The sequence below is a fragment of the Ciona robusta genome, chromosome 14, assembly GCF_009617815.1.
Source record: "Ciona robusta chromosome 14, ASM961781v2".
NCBI lineage: Eukaryota > Metazoa > Chordata > Ascidiacea > Phlebobranchia > Cionidae > Ciona > Ciona robusta.
In genome coordinates, this window is record NC_143248.1 from 6,128,146 (window position 1) to 6,155,519 (window position 27,374).

At 39.7% G+C, this 27,374-nt stretch overlaps 1 protein-coding gene across 1 annotated transcript; it reads left to right on the forward strand.

Annotated features, from left to right (window-relative positions):
• Positions 1–393: 393 nt before the first annotated feature.
• Positions 394–26,832, forward strand: LOC149725435 (protein furry homolog-like). The gene is made up of 64 exons (XM_089892453.1): positions 394–584; positions 765–889; positions 1,719–1,790; positions 1,869–1,911; positions 2,084–2,289; positions 2,642–2,794; positions 3,041–3,143; positions 3,240–3,440; positions 3,734–3,898; positions 4,184–4,343; positions 4,516–4,742; positions 4,935–5,053; positions 5,386–5,566; positions 5,702–5,805; positions 6,160–6,274; positions 6,568–6,783; positions 7,008–7,175; positions 7,419–7,520; positions 7,742–7,920; positions 8,404–8,557; positions 8,847–8,993; positions 9,196–9,303; positions 9,496–9,651; positions 9,855–9,996; positions 10,197–10,368; positions 10,552–10,659; positions 10,847–10,980; positions 11,144–11,319; positions 11,615–11,827; positions 12,061–12,509; positions 12,705–12,762; positions 12,862–12,962; positions 13,184–13,250; positions 13,386–13,526; positions 13,777–13,852; positions 14,006–14,077; positions 14,199–14,277; positions 14,333–14,447; positions 14,647–14,742; positions 14,823–14,992; positions 15,220–15,401; positions 15,592–15,701; positions 15,940–16,067; positions 16,365–16,516; positions 16,764–16,906; positions 17,160–17,310; positions 17,595–17,725; positions 17,937–18,036; positions 21,340–21,423; positions 21,624–21,811; positions 22,039–22,099; positions 22,228–22,328; positions 22,702–22,824; positions 23,041–23,124; positions 23,190–23,250; positions 23,368–23,427; positions 23,490–23,550; positions 23,755–23,927; positions 24,576–24,688; positions 24,761–24,868; positions 24,928–25,032; positions 25,699–25,889; positions 26,126–26,220; positions 26,422–26,832. The coding sequence occupies exons 1-64, from the start codon at positions 477–479 to the stop codon at positions 26,574–26,576; spliced, it is 8,541 nt and encodes a 2,846-aa protein (XP_089748579.1). The 5' UTR covers positions 394–476; the 3' UTR covers positions 26,577–26,832.
• The last annotated feature ends 542 nt before the right edge of the window (positions 26,833–27,374 follow it).

Here is a 27,374-nt window from a genome sequence, read left to right on the forward strand (position 1 = left end):
AAGGATACGGTTTTATAATTCTTTGTTTACTACCAAATGAGACGATAAAATATAAAATGAATATGCGTCCCTTCTTCCCCCGACCTACTATATGTAAAGCCGTGGAATATCATATTTATTTTTTACTAGCAAAACAATAATGGTCACTGTACAGAATTGTTTGAGTTAAAGTTAGTTAATTTTTGTTGCAATTTTGGTAATTGAAGTTTTCAATCCTAACAATTTTTATTGCGTAACTAATTACATAGTTGCCACATATGACGTATTTGGTGTTGTCACATAAAAGTAACAACTCTAGGGGAACTCCCTCGCCTAAATATTGATTTTGTTAAAATGTTTATTGAAAAAAAACGAAAATTGAGTCTTTTTCTTCATATTAACAATGTTATTATTGAACACCTAATTGAATAATAACAAAACTTTGGTACCAGGTTCAGATATATAGTTTATGATAAGTTTTAATACGATGATTAGAAATGAATGAAAACGACAAAGTGTCGGGCGAGTTTGTTATTTGTGGTTTGTTTACGTCGTTTGTGGAACAAGTTGATCGTAAGTTGGATGCGATCAAGCGTGACCATTTGGTGAGTTGGGGGTTAGGGGGGCATATGTGTTGTGGTTGTGGGGTGTCTATAAATGGAACTTGAGTGACCAAACCATTGTCAAGTTATCACATATTGATCTGTATGAGTAACTATCAATATCTTCTGGGCAAGTTTAGGTTAAATCCTAAACACCTTCATAACCCCCCCCCCCATATACAGAGCGAGCAACAGATATTAAAATCGTTCCAGCGAGGCGAGGACCATCAGTTCGATCACCTTCTATCTTCATTGGGTTGCATCTCACAATATTGTTTGCCTTCATTGGTTGAAGCTTTGTTTAAATGGTGAGTGCTTTAACACTACCCCTCCACCATGCTAACTTTAACACCACCCCTCCACCATGCTAACTTTAACACTACCCCTCCACCATGCTAACTTTAACACTACCCCTCCACCATGCTAACTTTAACACTACCCCTCCACCATGCTAATTTTAACACTACCCCTCCACCATGCTAACTTTAACACTACCCCTCGTCCATGCTAACTTTAACACTACCCCTCCACCATGCTAACTTTAACACCACCCCTCCACCATGCTAACTTTAACACTACCCCTCCACCATGCTAACTTTAACACTACCCCTCGTCCATGCTAACTTTAACACTACCCCTCCACCATGCTAACTTTAACACTACCCCTCGTCCATGCTAACTTTAACACCACCCCTCCACCATGCTAACTTTAACACTACCCCTCCACCATACTAACTTTAACACTACCCCTCCACCATGCTAACTTTAACACTACCCCTCGTCCATGCTAACTTTAACACTACCCCTCCACCATGCTAACTTTAACACCACCCCTCCACCATGCTAACTTTAACACCACCCCTCCACCATGCTAACTTTAACACTACCCCTCCACCATGCTAACTTTAACACTACCCCTCCACCATACTAACTTTAACACTACCCCTCCACCATGCTAACTTTAACACTACCCCTCGTCCATGCTAACTTTAACACCACCCCTCCACCATGCTAACAGTATCTTATTGATGTGATGTTTTTTTAATTAAAAACCTGGGGCGACACACCTAACTACTTTCAAAATTCTCGTTACACCTGCGTCCCCCCAACTTTGCTAACAATAACCCCGCTCCCCAGGTACTACCAACATTTACCCCGCCAGCCCCGAGTATCCAACGTTGATTCAACATCGAGTGTGAAAGATAAAAGGTTCGTTTACGTTGCTTGTTAATGTTGCGACCAACTTCTGAAATACTTGACAATATATTTAAATTTAATATTTTTCAGTGAAAAACAGAAACAAACAAATGTTCATGATGAAACAAAAGAGGTGATTGTTGTTAGTTGTGATGTCATAATAATATTGATTTGTTAGTTGTTGCCATTAATGATGTCATAATGCCCATTTTACTGCTAGGTTTATCATAAATTCAATATTTGTAAACAACTCAAAAGAAAGTTAAATAAATGTTATGATTATTTGTTCGCATTAACCCCCTCAGGTTTCCATCAACGTAGCGTTCAGCCTCGTATTAATCGAGATCCTCCGTCAACTCCCCACTTACCCCCTTCCCGACCAACAACTTGATCGCATCCTCCACCTTATATTCGCTTACTTCAAACAAGCCATCGGGCCCAAGGAAGCAACCAAAGCGAGAATCATCGCCGACCTTTATTCAGAAGTTCTCGGGGTGATCGCTAAAACAAAGTAAAATGTTGTCTTTTTTTTTTTGTCTGCCAACACTAAATTAAAATTATTTTGTTGCCTTAAATTTTTTTTCGAATAATAAAAAATATTCTGTTACTTTTACCACCAGGCAAACTATAAAATAGTATTTTTCTGCTCACCTGGTATAAAAACCTGCAGTACTTAAGCTACTTATTCTCCAGTATAGCACAAGTACATCTACATAACCCGTAACTTCACCATATCTATCTCCCATGTGTCAAACCACCCGGTTTACCAAAGAACGCAATATTACCCCCCTCACCCACCTTGACCCCCACACCCCCCGCCTACTATACTGAAGCACCCCATACCCACCATTGTTGTCCCCTAGGTTCCAAACCATCCACCAGAAATTCCTCCATGAGTTAGAAGATGCGAAACGTAGCAGCGAGCACGGTAACGAGAAGGTTCTTGGACTTATAATGGGCATGAAATTCTTTCGCGTGAAGATGTATCCTGTCGAGGATTTCGAGGCTTGTTTCAGGTTAGGGAAAGTACCCATGTTCGATGTACACCACTGGTTGCAATAATAATAATATGTTGTGAAATATGAATAAATGAATGTAACTTGTTTGTCCGTGTAAAGACGCCTCAAAAAGTTGTTGTTACACAAAGTTGTCACAGCATTTTTCATCATGTACTTTTTTTTAAATTTATATTTTATGTTACAATAACTTAACCCACAGCTATTATAACTCTTGCTGAATAACACTTGTTATTATTAACGCAGGTTTCTTCGAGTACTCGCCGACTTTAGTCTCGAAGTAAAAGACCGCGAGATCAAACATGGACTGGCGAGTTTGTTCGTGGAGATTCTTATCCCTGTTGCTGCTGTGAGTGGTTGTGTAATAGTTATTGTTTATCAAATTCACCTCATAGCCCCCTAACTACACATATCCTTAGTTTACCGAACCTTCTTATATCCCCAGGCGGTTAAAACTGAGGTCAACGTTCCTGTGTTGCGAGACTTCGTTGACGCCTTGTATCCAACGTCACTCGAACTTTCCAAACGCAAGAAAAACCTCCTTGCGTTATATCCCCTTGTAACCTGTTTACTGTGCGTCTCACAAAAACAATTCTTTCTCAATAATTGGCATATTTTCCTCGATAATTGTTTGTCGAATTTAAAGGTGGGTTTCGTTCAATATTTATTTAAAACAACTTAAACTTTCTCCTTAGTTTGCGAACGATGACACTTCCTTTTCTCACATGAAGCTGACATAGATCTAAGCAACAGATTAGGGTTCGGTTACTTATAAATTAGAATTCAGCTTCTGTTGTTGTAAGGTCATATAATTAACAACATAACCCCTCATGCATATCAAGGGTTAGATAGCTTGGGTTTGGATGTTGTTTGTATCCAGTTTGCCACGTTTACCACACCCAACATAACCCCACACCACCAACCCATCTTGTGTTCCAGCATCGTGACCAGAAGGTATGTCGTGTCTCGCTTGAATCTTTGTATCGGTTAATATGGACGTACACGGTTCGCATCAAGTGTGAAAGTAACACCGCCACCCAGAGTCGATTGTTGTCGATTATTCGTGGGTTGTTTCCCGTTGGTTCGAGGAACGTGGTGCCAAAGGTTCGTCGGGGTTAACTTTCTTTATTTGTTTAAGTACGATACCAAAAATCAAATTATAATAAACAACAAAAAAATAAGTTTTATTTCAACGCATACAACTCTATTTCTGATCAGTTTCAACACAAATATATGACACAACGTAAACTGTACAAGGAGAACACTCCTGTAATAGTTACAATCATTCACAAACGTGATACAATTTTAGATTCCTCACTGTCAAGCTAATCCAAGTTTAAGTTACTTACGTTAATAAATAAATTACATATTATCAACCCCAATACACAGGACACCCCACTAAGCATATATGTGAAGATCATTCAATTCATCGCACAAGAAAGACTGGACTTCGCGATGAAAGAAATCATCCTTGAGCTTCTATGCATTACTTCCACCATAACCAGGAACCCTAAGATTTCGACGCTTCACCCTGAGAGGATGAATATTGGTGAGTGTTGGTATGATTACAAGGTTAAAGGTTCGGGGCCTGGCAGTATTGTTTATGTGTGGCTGTTATTCCTACTATAGTACGGTGCTGTTGTGGGTGTATCCTTGAAACTTGTTCCATTCCTACCCAAAGACCCTTCTACACCACCCAGCTAACCCACCCCCCTTCGCAGGTCTCCGTGCCTTCCTTGTAGTAACCGACAGTCTGCAGCAAAAGGAGGGAGCCCCTCCCATGCCATCAACTATAGGGGTGATGCCATCAGGGAATACACTGAGAGTGAAGAAAACTTATTTAAACAAATTATTAACCGATGATGATGCAAGAACTATAGGAGTTTTGCAATATCATAAACCTGTACAGAAAGCTTTGGATTATATTCTGCAAACACTGGATTCCCAAGTAAGTGGATTGGAGTTAACTGTGGTTAGTTATGTATGGGTTGTGTACATCTGCTGAATACTGTTGTGGTTTGGCACTTGCATGGGAGAGGTTCTACAATGAGGCTGCTGGGGGTTTCTGGGAGTCATACAATAAACCAAAGCTGTGAACATGGGGGATTATTAGTTTAAGTTATATTCACTTTTCCACCAGGTTGGCCAAAAGATGATGATGACGAACGCTCACGTCAGCAACAAGACATTTGATCTCGGTGGAATTGAAATTAAACCAAAGATTGAATTGTTTCGAACATGCATTGCAGCAATGCCAAGGTGGGGGTGTTAATGTTGTTCCTGTAAGAAATGTTTCATCTGCCATTCGTGGAGAACATGAAACCCCCCTTTATATTGTACGACTGGATGAAAGACAAGATTTTGTTCAAGTATTACGACGCATACGTGGTAGCAACAACAGCAAATAAACTTTAATTAATGGTTAGATTAAATAACAAACCACAAAATATGAAACTTAATGCAATCCACATTTAAAACCAATTTAGTAATAAATATCTGGTGGCAACAGCAACATCACATCGCACACTTTTGTTAATTTAATATTTTCACTGCTGAAAGTATTATATAACCCCTAACTAAACCCCCCCCAGGTTACTCCCGGTTGGTGCCCTAACCTTCCCCTCCATATTCGAACTATTATCTCGTCTCACGATCCACATTGATGAGGAAGTTCGGTCGCTTGCCTTCAACTCGCTTCACTTATTTTGTCTCGACTTTAACGATAAACGGGAAGATTTGATCGCAACGTTCGTGTCTTTTATATTGAACAAGGTAGTTAATGCATATGTGTATTTACTATGTATTTATGATCCAGTGTAGTGCCGTTGTGCTTCTATACAAACAGACTTATCTTTATGTAATATTGTACATATGATATTAACAATGTATATATAACACATGATACAGGTAACTGACATTCACCCCATACTACTTGATACAGCAATCAAACATCTCATACAACTGACCACTGGGTGGAAGAATAAAGTGGTTGGGACTTCCCCTGATGTCAGGTACTTATACATATCATGTGAAGAAACACTATTGTACAGTGTTGGGGTAATGGGCCAACTCTGGACTAAATCCCAGGTTCCATAGCGTGCCTCACTGTAGGACCTCACCCTTATAGAATAGAATGTGCATATACAATGTTTGGGTAATGGGCCAACTCTGGCCTAAATCCCAGGTCCCAGGGCGTCCTCACTGTAGGACCTCACCCATATAGAATAGAATGTGCATATACAATGTTGGGGTAATGAGCCACCTCTGGCCTAAATCCCAGGTCCCATGGCGTGCCTCACTATAGAACCTCACCCATATAGAATAGAATGTGCAATATCATGTAATAATCCAATAATTCCCCTCAGTTACAACAAGAACACATACGCCCCGTTCATCGCACGAATTGAAGGATTTGCGTTGGTTTTGTTTTGTAGCTGTCGAAGTGTAACGCGGAAACTTGCAATACTCTTGTTAAAGGAGGTAAGCGTTGTGTTTAAACTAGAAGATACCGGGTTCAAGTCCCGCTGCTTGCCATAAACGTATATTCTATTTTACCCAACCTGAGGTTTCAAACCATGCTGTGGGGGCTTGTTGCACCACTGTTTTCATCCTCTTGTCCTTTGAATACAAAACTTAATGTGGTGGACGATAATTTCTTAATAAATTGAAAGTAAATAGACAAGCATATGTTGATGGTAATTACTGGTAAACAAAGTGGTTGTAGGTTGACACTGAACCCCAACCAACCCCATGTAACAAACATAACCCCCCAGGTAAAGTCCCTCGCTCAAGCGTTAAACCCCGGCAAAGATCGCAACGAACTTTGCATTGACGCGCTTGATCGATTCACCCCCGACGTCGTGTATGAGGTTATACAGCAGCATAGAGATCTTATATCTGCCTCCAACGCTGATTATAATATGCTCAAGTTATGTTCGTTGAAAAATGATGTTTCTATGTTGATTGAAGAAAGTTCGTCCTGGCATCAGGTGTATATTGTTTCTATGTTTGTGGTTGAAGTAATAATTGTGTTGGGGAACATTAATAAAGGGGATTGTAATTAAAAATTGTTCATTTATTAATACAAGATTTATTGTTTCAACATAGCAACACTTCAATGTAATTGGCAACAATGATTTTAATTTTCCTTGAGCAGTTATTTTGGTGATAATCTTTATTGCAATTAATATCATTATAACTAACCCCCCCTCAGAATGGCTGCGAAGATTTATGGAGTTGCGTAATATCCTCGTTCCTTCACCCTCAACGCATCCCATCGTTATGTGGGGGCGCTATGGATCATGCCTGGCTCGACGTGTGCATGAGGTTCACGCAAGTTGGGACGAACATTGAAGCTGCGAATAATACTTCCAATAAAAAGGTGGGAATGTTGTTGGTTTGTTTATATATTTGCTAAACAGTTGATTGGATGGAATTACAAAGATGCCATAGTTGAACACTTAAATATAAGCATTGTTAAACTTGGTTAAAAAGATCTCAAATGTAATTCACTATAAAACCTTATAAAATAAAATCCATTCAAAACCAGCTGTATTTAAAGTAAAATATTAATAAAGCAAGTGATGGATGTTCTAAACATAACCAACCCCCCATCCCTCCACAGAGCTCTGTATCCACCAACAGCATCGATTCCAACCTTCCACTGTGGTACAACTACGTGGTGTTCATATGTAGATCAGCACCTGCCAATATCACAATTATGAAGGTGGGTGGGTGGGTTACCGGGTTCAAGGCTTGGTGCTGCCACTGTTGTGGTCGATTCACATAATATGTAGGTTGTGTGGTACTAAAGCACAGTGGGTGTAGCACATGTCTTGTAACCCAAGGATATTAAATAAAAACTCAATGCTGCTACCATTGTGGACAAATGTATTCTTGGGCAAGACACGTACCTGTAACAACATCACCTAACCCCCCCCCACACAGAAACAAGCATCCAACGCAATATTGGCCGGCACACCAGACTGGATGGTGGCTTTAATTAAAGACGTTGAGCGTCAGAAAGCGACGCCCTCATATGTCTTCCAACGGTTGATATCTTTGCTAAAAGTTGAAAACAACAACGCACTTCGTGATTCAGCTGTGGTTGGGTTGGGGTCTACGAGGTAAGGGGTTCAAGTCCCACCGTGGTGGCTAAGGTTGTGTGTGTATCAAAACCGGGAGATCCCTGGTTCAAATCCCAATGTGGTAACAAACGTATTGGGCAGTTTTACCCTGCTGTTAGGTGTCTATACAAACAAGCAGAGCCAAAGTATATTGCATTCACCACATTAATCAATGAGGTTCCCTATGTTTGACAACTATGAGTGTAACTGTATTTTAACAATGTCACCCCAGATTTTACCTTGCTGTTAGGTGTCTATACAAACAAGCAGGGCCAAAGTATATTGCATTCACCACATTAATCAATGAGGTTCCCTATGTTTGACAACTATGAGTGTAACTGCATTTTAACAATGTCACCCCAGATTTTACCCTGTTGTTAGGTGTCTATACAAACAAGCAGAGCCAAAGTATATTGCATTCACCACATTAATCAATGAGGTTCCCTATGTTTGACAACTATATATGTTACATCCCCCCCACAGCATCACGTCATTCAACGATCTGATCCATGAGTTGCTTCCCGTGATTCATGACGCCACCAAACCTCACCGACAGGAAAACATTCGTCGTAAACGTAAACGAGATGTTGTGCGTCTTATGTTGGTAAGAATATTCCAACGACTCGCTAAAGCTGAGGTGAGTATGGTGTGGGGTTGTAGTCTGTGGGGTTACCACTCATGCTAGCTGTCAAGATACTGAGTAATACAATTGTTGTGTTCCATTTATATTGAATTATATAATGTTCTTCATTCCTTTACAATCTGTCCCCGTTTTCCGTGGTTTATACTGTCGCGATTCAGTGAACACAAGTGTTCGCTCTTTACTCTTCTCTTGCGAAATTAAAACAAAAAGTCATGGTTTTACAAAATAAACACAACTTAAAACCGGATATTCTAACAGTCCACAACTATGACATCATACACAGGTACTTAGCGAGGCAATTGTTCGAACGTTCAACGAAACGTCCAAGGAGAAAAGTTTCGTCCAAATATTCTTGGATTACATTAAAGACACCTGCGCGTTCCTTGAATCTGTCGAGAAATTAGATTCAAGTCATGTTGTCGGAAACCAGGTGTGTTGTGGAAATTGAAAAAACACTTGGACCTAGAAGTAGTTGTTTAAAATTGTAAAAATAATTGTGGAGAGTAATAGTTTTGAACGCCTTTGAACACAAAATGGCAACAATTGGAATTTTTGTTTTTTTTGTGATTCACAGTGACTCATGTGTTTTTATGATGACTCATGTGTTTTTATGATGACTCATGTCGTTACAGAACCCAAGCTTCCCAAACTTTCCACCAGGGAGCGCCACACCCAACCCACAAAATACTCCGAGCCACTCGAGGTCGCTAGATGAGCTACGACGATATTTTGGATCCATGGTAAGTAGGGGGTTTCGCTAATATAGTGTTTCTATGTTGTAAACATTCTTTAATGTCGATATGCTCCGTTGAATATATTACAGCTATACAATATATTGGAGACGTCTGGAGCGCAGAGACAAGGTGTATTGGAAATAATATAAAAGATTCATGTAGATTAGACTTGCATGTTTACCAATACACTACCCGCAGATAACGTTGGTGATCAAACACTTGCCGAGTGAAATCCAAACTACCTTCCTACCATCTGAACTAAGGAGAAGTTTGTTCTTTCTATTTGGGAGATTGTGCAGCAAGTATGAGGGGGATGGGAGCGCGCTCGATAGGTTGGATGCTTTGGATGATAAGGTGGGGGGGTGATTAGTCGACACCATGGCTCAGGGGTTTACATTGTCACCGGATGATACCGGGTTCGATGCTTGGTACGGATGGTGGTTTGTATGTCCACCCATGTGTGTATGTAGAGTAATCTCATTTGTAAAACCAATATTTATGCCGTGTACAAAATATGTGATGCCACAACAATATTGATGTTGTATATTCCCCAACAGACATCTGACCCGAACACCTTACTCCACCTTACCGCCCTCAAAGCTGAATGTTCGGTGTTATGCTGCGCCCCCGTGTTCGATAGGGTGGGGTTGGATGTGGATAAGGGGTCGTATATATTCCATTGGTTGGAAGCATTGCTGGGTAAGTAGTAAGGTGTGTTATATCGAGTAGCTTTGGTGGACCCGCTTGTTCGATACGCACAAAACCCACAACGATTGTCGTTTTGTTGTTAATTCCTTTCTTTTCTTTGTTTTATTTAATTTATTAATTTGATCTTCGTTAATCTACTAATACATTAACATACTTTTCACATTTGTATCACCCCCCCCCCCTCTCCACAGATTGCGTGAACCCAGGCGTTCATGGGATAGGCAGGGAAGCCGTCGTTATGTTGTTACATCATAATAGTGACATTCCTTCACTTATTGAGTGGTTGGTCGGCAAATGTTTCACAGGATCCAAGTTGGTCGCTCAGGGGTGTTTCCTGGGCGTGGCTGCGGGGTTTAATTTCACGTGAGTTGGTCATGATACTGTATCATATGATTGTAATTATAATTTGCTTGTATTTAAAGTTAGTTTATATTGTCCCGTAATATAAATAATTACTTTATAAATCATATTCAAGCCTTAATAAACACCACTTTACCCCCTATAACTAAGTTACCCTACACACCCCCCTACCCCCTAACCCCACAGAGCCTACCCGTACAACAACGTAGTTATGATGAACTTATCGTTATTCTTCCTTGCCGATGATGACGTCGCTAAACAAGCTCAATGCTTGTTGAAGAGAGTCGAAGAAAGGTGACAATGTTTCCTTGTGTTTAAGGAATATGAATTTAGCTGCGTTTTACAATGTTGCCTAATATTGTATTTCATACACCTCGTGTCTGCTTTCGTGTTACCACATATGTAACTTGTGGGTGATTTTGATTATACTAAAAATTCAATGTTCCCCCAACGAAAACATATTAACCCCGTCTTACCCCAGGATATCATCGGAGCTGACCCCCGTAGACCCCCCACCCCCTTCACCCACCAACCCACCCACCAATACCCTCCAATATTTATGCTCACAAAGATTGTCAACAAAATATCCACAACTAACAACCGCTCTATTGTCAGGTTTGGTTACTTTGTTGTTCTTGTTTGTGAAATAACAAAAATATAAAACTAGTTTTTTTTAGATTTTCTGTGAAATACTTTATTGTTTCGACTCACTTTTCATCAGTTATTAAACCTCGCAGCAACCGTTGTTATATTCTTGCTAATCAACCACCACCCACAGAAATCTTCTCACGTTTCTTAACCTCCAATGACATTGGTCAGCGTTGGATGCTTCAATATTTGAGCCCATGGTTGCGTAACATCAACCTCCATCTTAGCGGGGGGGAGGAACCACGCTGGGCCGCTCATAAAACAACAACCTTCATTCTGTGCAACTTCACTTACATATCAATACAGGTGATTATGGTTGTTTTATTGTTCTTACCACGTATGTAACTTTGTGGGTGATTATGTATGGCTGACAACTTGAACAACCGATTAGTAACCACTGGGTTGAAGTAAGTGTCTTGCCCAAGGACACATACGCCCACAACGGTGGCAGGGTCAAGTCTTGAACCCGGTATCCATTCTCATTTATTCTTATTATCCCCAAACCTATCAACCACCCTGCCCAATGGGTATTTATTGGTTTGTTTTTATTTCCTATGTTGTATCTCGCAGGGAACCTGAGTTTTATTTCCTTATTTTTCAGTTTCATGAAATCTTTTCATCGGAGATTAATTCGAATTGGTCGACGTTGTCGCAAATCAATCGTAACAATTTACACGTGATCGTGTTATATTGTTGTTCGTTGTTGTCGTTACGCGCAACAGAAGTGCTGAGTCGTACAGCCATGAATATTATGACTTGCATCGCTCGTGCCAACCCAAAGGAAGTTGTGGAGTATCTTGTCAATGAATGCGAGGTGAAGTGGTCGAATGTTTATTATTTATATTGATCAATGTTACATAACTTGGGCAACGTCAGTCTGGCCCCGATCTAATGCTCATGAAGTTAATGGACAAAAAAAACTCGTTTCCAAAAGTTAAAATAAACTTTGTGTTCATTACACCCAAGTTACCAACCATGTAGCGTGACCCCATAATGTTATGGTTCGTACTTAAAGTAATTAAACCACATCGTATACTTTACCCATAGGTGGCGGAACCTCCGATAGTTCAACTCGTACCCGGGGCCGACTCCCCTTACTTTAACATCATGGTCAAACAAACCAGAGAAGCGATCCCCATAAAAGTACGAGGTTCGCCGAAACGAGGGGAAAGTTTCAATTGTTTGGTCGATAATGGAGACAATGTGGTCGTTATGAACAAACAATCGAAATCGTTTCAACAATTACCAACGACCGACACGAGGATATTCACGAAATCAGCGAATACGTCTCGTCATTTATCTCTACGTCATTTACCTAAACATGAACCATTGTTACATCATAAAGATGATGTTACTACGCGCAAGAATAAAGTTCCAATGGTAGAAATTCATCCGCACCAAAACAGGAAGTCACTCTCAGTGTTCTCGCTCCCCACCATGAGAACGGACGTCGAAGGTTTCAACTCCAGGCATAGTTTGCATGAAACCAAGCAAAGGTTGGGTAGGGGGTTGTATATATTAGCGGGGGTTGTATATACTTTTGTGTTTTAACGAGTAAAACAAATGTTGTTTTGGTGTTTACTCTTCCCTTTCTTTAAATATATTTAGGCAAACCCTGGTCATTGCTACTAGCTTGTCCTAAACTTATCAACCTCATATTTGTTTAAACTTGGTCATGGTTTGTTTCACAGGAGCTTGAAAGGCATCGGACGTAGCTTGCCGAATCAAACCAAGATAAGTGAGCATGAGGTGGGTACCTTGGTAGATAATGCTTGCTTATAATATGGATGAAAATGTGATGGTTTTAACTTCAATACAACTAAAATAATTCCTAACCCCCACCCCCAGCTAACCCCCCCACCCGACCTGCCCATACCCTCCACCTTGTACTATCTACAACTACATGAATATTTAGTAGCGAGCAATCTACATGATGATGGTTTGTTGAGGTGAGTGGTTGTGTTTGATGTTCAACATATTTGCCCCGTTGTGGTTAGAGTGCTTGCGTAATAACCAGAGGTAACGGGTTCAAGGCTCGATGCTGCTATCGTGGGCTTATGTGTCTGTGGCACTTAGTAGGTTTCTAACTATTCTGAAGATCCCGAACCAATTTATAATAAACAACCATAATACACCATACACTACCCCCCCCCCCCCATTATTATTCCAGATGCAACATTGCTTGTTTATTTCTATCCGAGTTGGTTCAACTTCAACAATTAAACATGGATTGGGAGGTAGGAGGACATTAATTTTCATTTCTTCCCCATGTTTATATAACCTTTATTGGAATATCTATTATGTTGTTTCATTCTATTACATATATTATGCATTTATATTTTGGGCATTAAAATTTGTTCCTCCCCCCCCAGGAATACACGGACAAAATAATCCTCGCACTTCTTCTCGGCGTTGATCAAAACAACTTGGAAGAAATATCGAAATCGTCGTCAAAACTTTTGTTGAATCTGATGATCCGGTTGTTTGATGTTCAGGTCAACCAGGAGGCCAAGGTGGGCTGTAGTATGCACTGTGTATGGTTATTTATTTATTTCTATGTTTATAGATATATGTTATATGCGTGTACACACATGTGTGCTGTACAACAGTAAAAATGCCAAAAAGCCCAATCCGACTTTTTTTAGGTTTATGTTAAAATTGTCAACTCCAATATAAATCGCAAGTCCTTACTATTGAACACCCCCCGTACAAGATCTATTACAGCCTTACTACCCCACTAACACCCAATATCCAAACCACCAGATATTCTCTTCATCTTTATTAAATTGTCCTCGTGTACAAGTTGTCGATGGAAGTTCGCCGTTCTTCTTCACTTCGTGTGAGTTTAATGTGGGGGTTGCAGGGGTGTTGGCTCATATACTTAACTTAATGTTAGCTATTACATGCCATGCTATTCGGGGTTTTCAAAATACTTTGCTTCATACTTATGTTAGCGTGAATAACCACTGAGTTTGCTGAAACTTATGTTTAGTTTGGGAGAAACGTTCGGATTCGATTTCGTTTATTCACCCGGGAAGTGACGACGATGGCAAACAAGTTGTTGGTGAGTTTGTTGTCATAGTAACGTGTTTTAACGACTGTTGATTTGCTTCATTAATAGGATCTTGGATATCATATTTAAAAGGATAAATATTTTTTATTTAATGTTAAACCAAATATTTTAGTTCCAGATGAAACAGCCACGCCACGAAAAATCGTTGATTCTAATTTTGTTTTGAATTTCCTTAAAAGTTTAACTTTATGGTGAGTTGGAAACAAAGTTTGTGACAAATCTTCTTATGCATGCTTGACATTCCAGGCCGAACAATGAGTTTTGGTTGAACGAGGACGTAACACACAAATGCACAGCATTAAGGAGTACCGAGCAATTAACGACGTTCGTGGAAAAAGTGAAAAATATTTTCAAGTTTATGGTGCGTGGGGTTGGGGGTTTACTGTTTGTGTGAAAGGTTGAATAAAATAAGGTTATTGGCGCCGTAGCATAGTTTATTAGCCCGCCTGCCTCTAACCCGGTGATCACTAATGGGTCGTCTATATTGTTAACGGTATAAATAAAACTTATTTTTTATCCTAATAGAAATAAAAAACTAACCATAGAAATATAATATTTAGTCGCCAAAGAAGAATTTCGTCGATGGTTTGGGACGAGAATGTCTTAAGTTCGCTACGGAGTCGCATCATGTGCATTATGTTAATCGTGCCTTGCAGGTAGGGGGTGTGTTGGGCAGCAGAGTTTTTATAATCGCTTTCACAATTGTGTTTGTTTTACAACTTTGTTTTGTTCCCAGATATTCCGGGCCCTGGGCTCACCCATGCCGACCAACTGTGTTTACAAACTACTTTGTTGTTTATTGGATTGTGTGGCTGATGGTGGCAGTAGTGAGCTTCAAAGTAAATCCATAGAAATCTTATTAACACTGCTACACACGTGCGAGAATATACCGACCAATATTTCGAAGTAAGTCGAATATTTGCAACATTTTTATATAATTAAAAACTATGTTTGTATTTCAGCAACAAATTAACAAGAAATTAAAAAAAATTAATTTTATTTCTAAGATAAAATATTCTGTTATATACCTGTGTTAAAAAAGTCTTGCAAATATTTGCAGGTTTTTAACTTAAAAATACTAAATTTTTATTTTACAATTCAATAATAAATGAATTTTATTTCTATGTTACCAGCCACACGAGGCGCCAGGTGAACCGGCCGAACAAAATGTTCCCGAAACCCATGAAGTCGCCCCCGGAGTTACGGCCCGCCCATGTTAAAACCCACCACCATAAAAGGTCGGGGTCCGTTACATTGTCCAAGAAGTTGATAGAAGAAGTCAAAGTCGACACGCTCGTGAGGATTCATATCAAAGGTAATGTGGGGGTTGGTTGATGTCGAGTTGGGTGGTTTATATGGTTGACAATTTGGACAACCCATTAGTGGCCACTGGGTTGGAACAATTGCCGTGTTTTGTCCAAGAACACACGTTCCCACAATGGCAGCAACGAGCCTCATCTGCTCTGTATTAGTTAAACACAGCTCGTTAACAATCCATTGTTTAGATCATGAATCGGATGGTTCTATGACATCACAGAGTGAGTTATCGCATCACACAAGCGCGACAATCACCGAAGATTCGAACAAAGATGAACAAAAAAAGTTGATTGTTCAGGTTAATATGATGTCTATGTTGGAATAACTGTGTTGAACAACGCTGGGTGTAGATATTTCTTTGTTTGTTCTTTTTGCATCGTGGCGAGCCACATCATAGTGTGAACGGGAACAATGAAATATTCACATGCATCAACCATATATAAGATGTTTGCTTCCAGAAATATTATTATATTGACATGGGCCTCCTTGTAATTTACCAACGCTAGGTTGTAGTAACTTAACCCACCCCCCCCCAGATATTCTTCATCACGATCGGGTTGCTTGAATCCGACCACGAACACGAACACACGATGGCGATCAAGATCCTCGAGAAATGTTTGGAACGAATCGATATTTTGAACGAGGATAAATCGCTCGTGGAAAGGTGGGTGGGGTAATTGTAGAAAGTATAACACGAATGTTGTTTGTAACTTTGTGGGTGATTGGACAACCCATTATTTTAGACAACCCATTAGTAAATACGACACATACACCCACAATGGTAGCAAGGACGAGTCTTGAACCCGGTATTCTCTGGGAAACAGCAGGGTGCCCCCTCATACTCACTGTCAAGGTAAAACTTATCGGACAGACACCCATGTAATAACTCGACAGTGAGCATGAGGTGTACACATGTAGTATCCATACACCGCATGCTCACAATAACACCCCCCCCCCCCAGGTACTTCTCCCAGATGGAATGGCCCGGTTACATGGGACTACAAAGTTACCTCATCAAAAGTTTGACATTATCCTCCACCTTTCACCTTGCGTTCTCAATCTTATCTGACCTCACAATCGCTATTCATTCACCCATTGTTTCGCAACAAGATGGTTTGTTTATAACTATATGTAATGATAACCAATACATGTATTGTTGCTACCAGGGATATTAGGAAATATGGGATATTATGTGCTGAAGGTGTCCCATCTTACCCCACATTATTATATTTTATAGCATTGTTGACATATTAGCTACATAGCTATTACGATAAATAATCACTATTTCTGTTACACAAACATCATATACCCCTATTTATATATTATGTAACAATGTTGATAATAATATCCATTATGACAGGTGGGGGATTCCCCCGTAGCATCGTCGCGTTACTCCCGTACCTCGCGCTAAACTTCAACAATCCCGATGTAGCGTGCTGCGAGTGTGCGCAAAACATTGCGCAAATATGCGTCGAGCATTATAAAAGCAAAGTCAAGTTACAGGTTGGTGTTTGTTTATGTTTGGGGGTTATTATGCAAGTCATGTCAGACAAAACGATAATGTCTTTGAGAATCGTAATTTAGGTTTGGCGCAATGGTTAGGTGTCTAGGTACAAGTTTGAATCTTGCTGCCACCATTCCTTGTGTATGTGTCCTTGGAACACTTACCGGGAATTGTTTCAACCCAATGGTCACTAATGTGTTGTCTAAATTATCAGCAATACCATTAAAGTAACAACCCCCATCCCCCCCACAGTCCCTTGCCCACGTGATGAGTTTGTACGCAAACAAAACGTACAACAAGACCCCCCAAACGTGGGTGAGCGTGGTGTGCAAATATACGGCCGATACTTTTCCGGACTTCATCATCCACCAGTTGCTCATATTGACCGAGATCCTTGGGAAAGGTGGGTTGTTATGTATTATGATGTCATATACACGGTTGTGATGTCATTGGGTGCCTTGTTTAGTTTTCTAAAACTACTAGAGGAAATTTATGGAGACTTGGGTATAAATATAAGTCTTTTTATTTAATCTAAGTTTTGCCCCCAATTTTATCCATAAGTTGTAACAACATTTGTTTCATCTTTCCACAAATGTATTGTTTAATAAGCTGCGTTACCAAAACTTATTAAATAAATTAAACAGTTTATCAATTCTATTATTCTTACACCAATATGACATCATACAGGCCCGCAATCGATGAATGGACCTTGTCTACAAGTGTTGTTCAATTTATTGTCGTTGTCGAGCGTTTTATCGAATGAGGAACACACAACGATCATCAACAGCGTGTTGTGTGTTGTGTACGAACATCTGCATGTAAGTTAGTGTATGGGTGTGTGCTGGCTCATCCACCGCTGGCCTCCATCTAATAGGTTACGGGTTCAAGGCTCGATGCAGCTACCGTTGTTGGTGTATGTGGACCATACTAAACGATAACTTGTACAAGAGTTGTATGAAACAGAACAACCATGTTATAATTATATACTTACCGCACCTCCCTTTATAACTAACCCACAACCCCCTGCAGGGCAAGGATTGGAACGAAGCTTTGAATATTCTGAAACTCGCTGTTTCACGATCGTCGCATCTTGTACTGCCTGCCACTCTATCCCCACATAAAGTTATCGGTGGGTGGTTTGTATATGGGTGGGGTTCTATATGGGTGAGGTTCTATATGGGTGAGGTTCTATATGGGTGAGGTTCTATATGGGTGAGGTTCTATATGGGTGAGGTTCTATATGGGTGAGGTTCTATATGGGTGGGGTCCTATATGGGTGAGGTTTTATATGGGTGAGGTCTTATATGGGTGAGGTCCTATATGGGTGAGGTTATATATGGGTGAGGTGAGGTTATATATGGGTGAGGTTATATATGGGTGAGGTTATATATGGGTGAGGTTATATATGGGTGAGGTTCTATATGGGTGAGGTTATATATGGGTGAGGTTATATATGGGTGAGGTTATATATGGGTGAGGTTCTATATGGGTGAGGTCCTATATGGGTGAGGTCCTATATGGGTGAGGTCCTATATGGGTGAGGTTATATATGGGTGAGGTTATATATGGGTGAGGTTTTATATGGGTGAGGTTTTATATGGGTGAGGTTTTATATGGGTGAGGTTATATATGGGTGAGGTTATATATGGGTGAGGTTTTATATGGGTGAGGTTTTATATGGGTGAGGTTTTATATGGGTGAGGTTTTATATGGGTGAGGTTTCATATGGGTGAGGTTCTTAATGGGTGAGGTTATATATGGGTGAGGTTATATATGGGTGAGGTTATATATGGGTGAGGTTCTATATGGGTGAGGTTCTATATGGGTGAGGTTATATATGGGTGAGGTCCTATATGGGTGAGGTCCTATATGGGTGAGGTTATATATGGGTGAGGTTCTATATGGGTGAGGTTCTTAATGGGTGAGGTTCTATATGGGTGAGGTTATATATGGGTGAGGTTATATATGGGTGAGGTTCTATATGGGTGAGGTTCTATATGGGTGAGGTTATATATGGGTGAGGTTCTATATGGGTGAGGTTATATATGGGTGAGGTTATATATGGGTGAGGTTATATATGGGTGAGGTTTTATATGGGTGAGGTTTTATATGGGTGAGGTTTTATATGGGTGAGGTTTTATATGGGTGAGGTTATATATGGGTGAGGTTTTATATGGGTGAGGTTTTATATGGGTGAGGTTATATATGGGTGAGGTTATATATGGGTGAGGTTATATATGGGTGAGGTTTTATATGGGTGAGGTTCTATATGGGTGAGGTTTTATATGGGTGAGGTTTTATATGGGTGAGGTTTTATATGGGTGAGGTTTTATATGGGTGAGGTTTTATATGGGTGAGGTTTTATATGGGTGAAGTTATATATGGGTGAGGTTCTATATGGGTGAGGTTATATATGGGTGAGGTTTTATATGGGTGAGGTTATATATGGGTGAGGTTATATATGGGTGAGGTTCTATATGGGTGAGGTTCTTAATGGGTGAGGTTTTATATGGGTGAGGTTCTATATGGGTGAGGTTCTATATGGGTGAGGTTTTATATGGGTGAGGTTATATATGGGTGAGGTTATATATGGGTGAGGTTCTATATGGGTGAGGTTCTTAATGGGTGAGGTTTTATATGGGTGAGGTTCTATATGGGTGAGGTTCTATATGGGTGAGGTTTTATATGGGTGAGGTTTTATATGGGTGAGGTTTTATATGGGTGAGGTTTTATATGGGTGAGGTTCTATATGGGTGAGGTTCTATATGGGTGAGGTTCTATATGGGTGAGGTTCTATATGGGTGAGGTTTTATATGGGTGAGGTTATATATGGGTGAGGTTATATATGGGTGAGGTTCTATATGGGTGAGGTTCTTAATGGGTGAGGTTTTATATGGGTGAGGTTCTATATGGGTGAGGTTCTATATGGGTGAGGTTTTATATGGGTGAGGTTTTATATGGGTGAGGTTATATATGGGTGAGGTTATATATGGGTGAGGTTATATATGGGTGAGGTTTTATATGGGTGAGGTTTTATATGGGTGAGGTTTTATATGGGTGAGGTTTTATATGGGTGAGGTTTTATATGGGTGAGGTTATATATGGGTGAGGTTATATATGGGTGAAGTTATATATGGGTGAGGTTCTATATGGGTGAGGTTATATATGGGTGAGGTTATATATGGGTGAGGTTATATATGGGTGAGGTTCTATATGGATGAGGTTCTATATGGGTGAGGTTCTATATGGGTGAGGTTATATATGGGTGAGGTTATATATGGGTGAGGTTTTATATGGGTGAGGTTTTATATGGGTGAGGTTCTATATGGGTGAGGTTCTATATGGGTGAGGTTATATATGGGTGAGGTTCTATATGGGTGAGGTTCTATATGGGTGAGGTTATATATGGGTGAGGTTATATATGGGTGAGGTTATATATGGGTGAGGTTCTATATGGGTGAGGTTATATATGGGTGAGGTTTTATATGGGTGAGGTTTTATATGGGTGAGGTTTTATATGGGTGAGGTTTTATATGGGTGAGGTTTTATATGGGTGAGGTTTTATATGGGTGAAGTTATATATGGGTGAGGTTCTATATGGGTGAGGTTCTATATGGGTGAGGTTATATATGGGTGAGGTTTTATATGGGTGAGGTTATATATGGGTGAGGTTATATATGGGTGAGGTTCTATATGGGTGAGGTTCTTAATGGGTGAGGTTCTATATGGGTGAGGTTCTATATGGGTGAGGTTCTATATGGGTGAGGTTATATATGGGTGAGGTTATATATGGGTGAGGTTATATATGGGTGAGGTTTTATATGGGTGAGGTTCTTAATGGGTGAGGTTATATATGGGTGAGGTTATATATGGGTGAGGTTCTATATGGGTGAGGTTCTTAATGGGTGAGGTTCTATATGGGTGAGGTTCTATATGGGTGAGGTTCTATATGGGTGAGGTTCTATATGGGTGAGGTTCTATATGGGTGAGGTTCTATATGGGTGAGGTTATATATGGGTGAGGTTATATATGGGTGAGGTTCTATATGGGTGAGGTTTTATATGGGTGAGGTTATATATGGGTGAGGTTTTATATGGGTGAGGTTTTATATAGGTGAGGTTTTATATGGGTGAGGTTATATATGGGTGAGGTTATATATGGGTGAGGTTATATATGGGTGAGGTTCTATATGGGTGAGGTTCTATATGGGTGAGGTCCTATATGGGTGAGGTTATATATGGGTGAGGTTTTATATGGGTGAGGTTATATATGGGTGAGGTTATATATGGGTGAGGTTTTACCATGGGCGACTTAAAAACATCAGCTTGTGATTATATTGATAACTCTTGTATTGATAACTCTACACATATTAATCTTTATTATTGAAAACAATGATAAAGAAACCAAATTACCTTAAGTTTTGCCACCGCAGGCGCCACAAGCACTCAGTACGAACTACCAGGGTTGACGTTGTCGTTTGATTTCGACCTCAATAATTTAAAGAAGAACGAAAAAGGTGAATAACTTGTGTTTGTTTAATAAATCTTTGCCATCGTGTTTGATAATAAATTAACAACGAAGGAGAGGAGGGTTAGCAGCAAAACCACAGTCGTGAAAAATATTAAATCGGTAAAAAAACGATTTGAATAAAAAAGAAACAAGTGTACTTTGATATTAAAACATAAAACAAATAAACTTATTAACATAACCCACCAGAGCGGAACGTCGGCAAAATCTTCTCAATGAATGTTTATGACTATCGTACGATGGAGCCGATGGTGAGCAGTTGGCATCATCCGGTCCCCTCGCAAGTAAATACACGAGAACTCGTGCGTTCAACCATCAACGCTTGTTTCTCATCAAAACTTACAGCAGCCAATGATAAAACGAATGAAATTGCGAAGGTGGGTGCTTGTGTTGTTGATATATTCAACTTATTCATCATTGCTCCGCTACATGATAGCAACTCAAGTTACAAAGCAAACACTGAGTTGTAGTCGCCACAGCGAGCCTTATATCTCAAGTAATAGTGAACGACAGTCGTTATAACACATGGGTTCCATACACCTTGCGCTTACGAGTTACTATATTTAATAATCCAAACATCAACAACACATATTATTTTCCCCAGAACGAAGATATGCTGAAACCACTCAACCACGCAACGGAATCGACCAATCACAGCCAACCTGGTGAGAATGTAATATAAGTTAACCCAAACGTACTGTGGTGTTCATATACTTGGCGTTCATATACTTGGCGTTCATATACTTGGCGTTCATATACTTTAAATCTCAAATATTTAACCCACACACCACAGATAAGATGAATTCGTCGAGGGAAGACGTTAGCGTTGTAGACGACCCAAGCTTCGGAGGAGTGCTGAGGGATTTTGACTTCCTTAATGAACTGGAGGTGGAGGTGAGGGTGGGGTGGGGGTTGTATGAGGGGGGGTGGGGAGTGAATAAAGAACTGGGAGTTATATGAGGGTCATATAATATAGGGTGGGGGTTCTTTAACATCTTGAAACACGCCTCCCAATAAAAATCCCAACAAAACTCGTGCCCCTCTTTTTGTTAAATATAACACTTGCTGTATTACTTTATATTATTGTTTTTCGCGCCTCTTCTTTTGAATCTTACACACACCCCCCAGTTTAGGAACCGCTGGTATAGGGATGGGTGTGTATAAGTATGTGAAAAAAAACTTTGTAATTGTTTTCAATTTTATTTATGTAAAGTTTCCATTCTTTTTATCCTAACCCTTTTCCCTCCATTGTAACACTCCCTCCCAGGGTGAGAGCAACGATACATTCAACACTGGTTTGCATTGGAATCGTGCAAATAATGTGACAACCACAAGTGACGGTGGCAACCAGTTTGAGGAGCCACCGGAAGAATACGACCTCACTTCAGTGGTTTGTGACCTAAATCCTTTTATATAAATATAAGATTCTGTCCATGTTGAAAAGTCGGCCATTACCCGAATATCCAGGGTGCTACAACTCATTAGTGACAACAGGGTTGGAACAATTACCATTTTCCGATTTAGAATTCTTTTGCACAGACCTAGAATGGCTTCAATACTTCACTTGTAATGTTTAAATTGACGATCATTATGACATCATAACCAGGTTTGCCACGAGAATCCTGAAGATGAGTTCGTTGGTTCCGCTTCATCGAGTATGTCGTCCATGGCAACCATGAGCGAACGTCACGTGAGTTGGATCATCATGGGTTTTATGACGTGATTATTCATAACAAACATATCTTGTATTGGCAGGACGATGAACCGACCACAATGTTGTTCGTACCACCCGCTAGTCCATTCAAACAAAGTGAAGGTTGGTTGGGGTCGTTGATATAATATATAAAGTGTTGAGGTCACACTTCAACACAACTTAATATAATGTTCATATATGTGTTGTTGTTGTTGTTGGTATATATAATACTTGTTGCAGATTACGACGTTGATTCAAAAAGTTCAAGTTTGGATTCATTGTTGGTTGAAAACATCGAAGGTGAGGCTGTTTACCCCCACACGGTGGCGAAATTATTAATAATGACGACGATTACTCCACAGACATTCCGCACGAAGTCGAAAACAAAGTCGTTGAAAAAGATTTGTCGAGCAACTCCTCGAGGTAAATACTTTGGTTGAAAATATGGGACCTCATCCCTTATGGGACCATATGCATTTGGGGTACGATCCGTTAAATCTTACAAAAAGTCGGTAACTTTGATCTAAATTCCATGACAAGAACCTTGCGTATATAGATAGAACACAAAACCTTGCCTTCCAAATATTGTTGGGTGATTAGTCAACCATAAAAACATCCATTCCACAGGTGGTTCAAATATTTGAACACATTAGCCACAGATTGTCCCGGTGACGAGGTGTCCCAAGTATTTCTAATATTCCTCCCTCTCTACCAAGAACTTTGTTACGAGTTCAATGTTTTGAGTAAAAGCAGCTGCAAGAACCTGGGTTCGAAACTCGCAAACATCGCGGCGCATTTTAATATCCTTTATATTCTTATTAATAGTTAGTTTTGGCATTATTTTCAGCATACTAGGCCAACTATATCTAAGCAATTAGTAGCAAAACAATAAAAATACATTAAGAACAAAAACCTGTTTAGTATCAAATCGCCGTGGCGTAGTGGTTAGCGCGCCTGCCTGTAACCATTAGGTAATGGGTTCAAGGCTCGTCGTTGCTACCATTGTGGGCGTATGTGTCCTTGGGCAAGACACTTAACGACAATTGCTCCAACCCAGTGGTCACTAATGGGTTGTCCAAATTATCAGCCATACATAAAAAATGAAAAAATCCAAAAAAATTATCACCTACAAAGTAACATACTTGGTAACTCGTAAGCTTGCACGAGGTGTTAAACCCGTATGATAACAACTGTCGTTTTCCGGCCACGCGAGGATAAAGTAAGTTACATTCATTAATTCAAACAGAATTGTGGCTGCTAAACCAAATTTGAATTTGCATGTGTTAACTATTATCTTTCTATTCTGTACGGGTGAGGTTTTGTTTTGTGCGAGATTTCACCCATTACCTTAACATGCAACATATTTGGCTCTTATATTCATTCTAACATTAGCTAGTGGCTACTTTTACACACCCTCCCCTCTAAATTTCCCTTAACCCCCCCCCCACGTTCGATGCTGGACGAGCTCCCCAAACAACTGGAACCCCCGTTATGTTGCGCAACCACCAGCACTCTAGCGCCAGTAGTGGAGCAACTTAAACTGGAAATATTTGAAATCAACGTGAGTAGTTTGGTCATAAACCACATCGTATTATGTGATGATGATTGAATTATAACTGGACATTATTTGCAGAAAATTATTGAATTTTATCGAGAGAAAGTTTTTGACGCATACAGTTGCCTTGATAAAGTGAATCAACTCAAAGAGGAAGAAACGCATCTTGTGGATCTTGAGTGTCAGGTTGGTGGGTGCTTGGGTTCAAACCTCACCCAGGGTACTAATTATTTGTTTGTTCACAGCAACTTAACTTGTGCCAACTTTTGTACAAACTGCATTTTCAACTTCTTTTGATTTTCCAAAGTTTTTGTAAATTGATTCGAATCGTTACGACCAGCAGTCCCGAGGTGAGTTATGCGGCTGTTGATGAACCAGGTGAAACTTTATTTACGGGTTGGCACAGTGGTTGCCTCTAACAGAGAGGTTATGGGTTCGAGGCTCGATGCTGCTACCATTGTGGGTGTATGTGTCTTTGGGTGTGACAAACAAAACACAAAACAGCAACTGTTCACATATACCTCTTGTACCGACAGTGCCCTAGTATTTATAATGGCAGGATATGATGTAATTCCATGCGTACAGATGTTATAGTGCGACAACTTTTCTACTAAACTGAAGTCAAAATGTTTTTCTCAAATGTTTTCGCATAATTGTGAATAATTTGCTAAAAAAAAACAGCATACGCCGCACATTAGGTCTTTGTTGCAACAATTCTGTTTAACAAACAACACGCCAATATGTCACAATACTTCTTGTTATAAGACAGACAGCTTTGTGACCATTGTTGGTATGCGTGTAAGCAATATACTTAAAAATATTTGCTCCAACCCAGTGGTCACCAATGGGTTGTCCAAATTGTCAGCCATACAGAAAACAATCGCCCATAAAGTTACATATGTGGTAACTTGTAAGTGGGAACGAGTTGCATGAAACAGAACATACGTGTTATATTGACCAACGTTGCCCCGCCATGGGAGGATAAATAAGTTACATTTAATCATTTATTATCACAGAACAAAGACATGTCACACAACATCGGTGAAATTTACGAGGAATTAAAGTATGATGTCTATGTTGAGGATGAGGGACCAGAAGTTGAAGCAGAAATGCGCTCAATGACTTTGGATGAAGCATCACTGTGTTTACAAACTACTTTGGTTGAAAGGAATTTTCATCTCGCGAATGTTCAATTAAATGTGTTAAGGTGAAATTGTTTGTTTATCATTTCGTATACAATAGCGGAATTAAATTAACTAAAACAGCAAAGAAAGGGAATTAGCAACAAAAAACTATTAATAAAAAACATGCTACGAGTAACTACTTTCGGAAAAGTATCAAATAAGTTTGTGGCTGCCTTTGATGTTGTATGGATTAACTCATGTTTGATTGCAGTTAATTAAAACATATTGATGTAATTGAAACATTTCTATTATCTCATAGACACCTTTGGCCGGATCGACTGTTTGGTTTCCCTGAAGATTCAAAAACTAATTATTTGACGCATCGTTATTTACAACTAACCATGGATGACAAGTGTAAGTTGTTCGGTTGTCACATGTTTGTTACAACCCGGGAGTACAAAGTATAAATGAATGTAATTTGTTTATCGGTACAACACAGGTGTTCCAGCACATACACCTTGTCCTCGCTTCACCACATATGCAACTTTGTTGGAGATTGTTTTTCTGCATTCTTTACAACTTCGACGCCCGATAACATTGTTCTTCACTTACCAGGTTATGCTGTGTTGGGACGGAACGACATCGTACAAAGCACCAGTGTTTGTAACAAACTTATGGAGGTCAATTTACAAATTCAGAGTTCGTTGAAATTATTGGACGTGGAACCCAACGATGAAGATGGGAGAAGGAACAAACATACTTCGTTCTAATGTTTTGTGCCTTTATACACCATACACCATACATGGTGCTATTAAAACAAGAGTAATATAAACTTTGTCGCATAGAAATTATGTCGGATGTGTGTTTCCGGTTATATGACGTCACAGTGAATGTACGGGGCGTCACAATGTAGCGATTAATTGACGAATCGCGGCGCTGCGTTGTATTATGACGATGAGCTTTTTGTGGTGAACAAACTGTTTACAAACACATTTAGTATGAGCAATTCGGGCGCAGTTAAATGAATGTAACTTACTTATTCTCGCATGGCGGGCAACAACAGTCGTCATAACACTGGTACACCGTTTTATACACCATTCACCACGTATGTAACTTTGTCGGTGATTAATAACCCGTGGGAGCAAATTACGTCAATCAAATATATTTGGCGTTAAGTTCACCTGTCGCCCAACTTTTACTTTCCTACATACTTTGGATGAAAGCATCGAACATGACATCCCAAAGTACGTCTAAAAATAAGCTGCAAATATAATGTTTCTATGTCTCCTGTCATTTCCTGCCGCTCCCATCGCGGAAGTCGCGATTTGGTTTGTTTTTGTTTCGAATACTTCAACTATTTATTCATCAGTCAGAATGTTTCGTTTTTTTTGCAAGTTTTACCGAGAATTTCGCCGACGATTTGTTTCATCGCACTTTTCGTAAAATGGTTAAATTTGCCGCAAATGTTTTAAAATGATTAGCAATAGTGAAGAATCTCGAAATTATTGACTGATCTCTGACACGAATGATTCTTCACTAGTGCCCAATTTTATAAAAAAATGTATTTT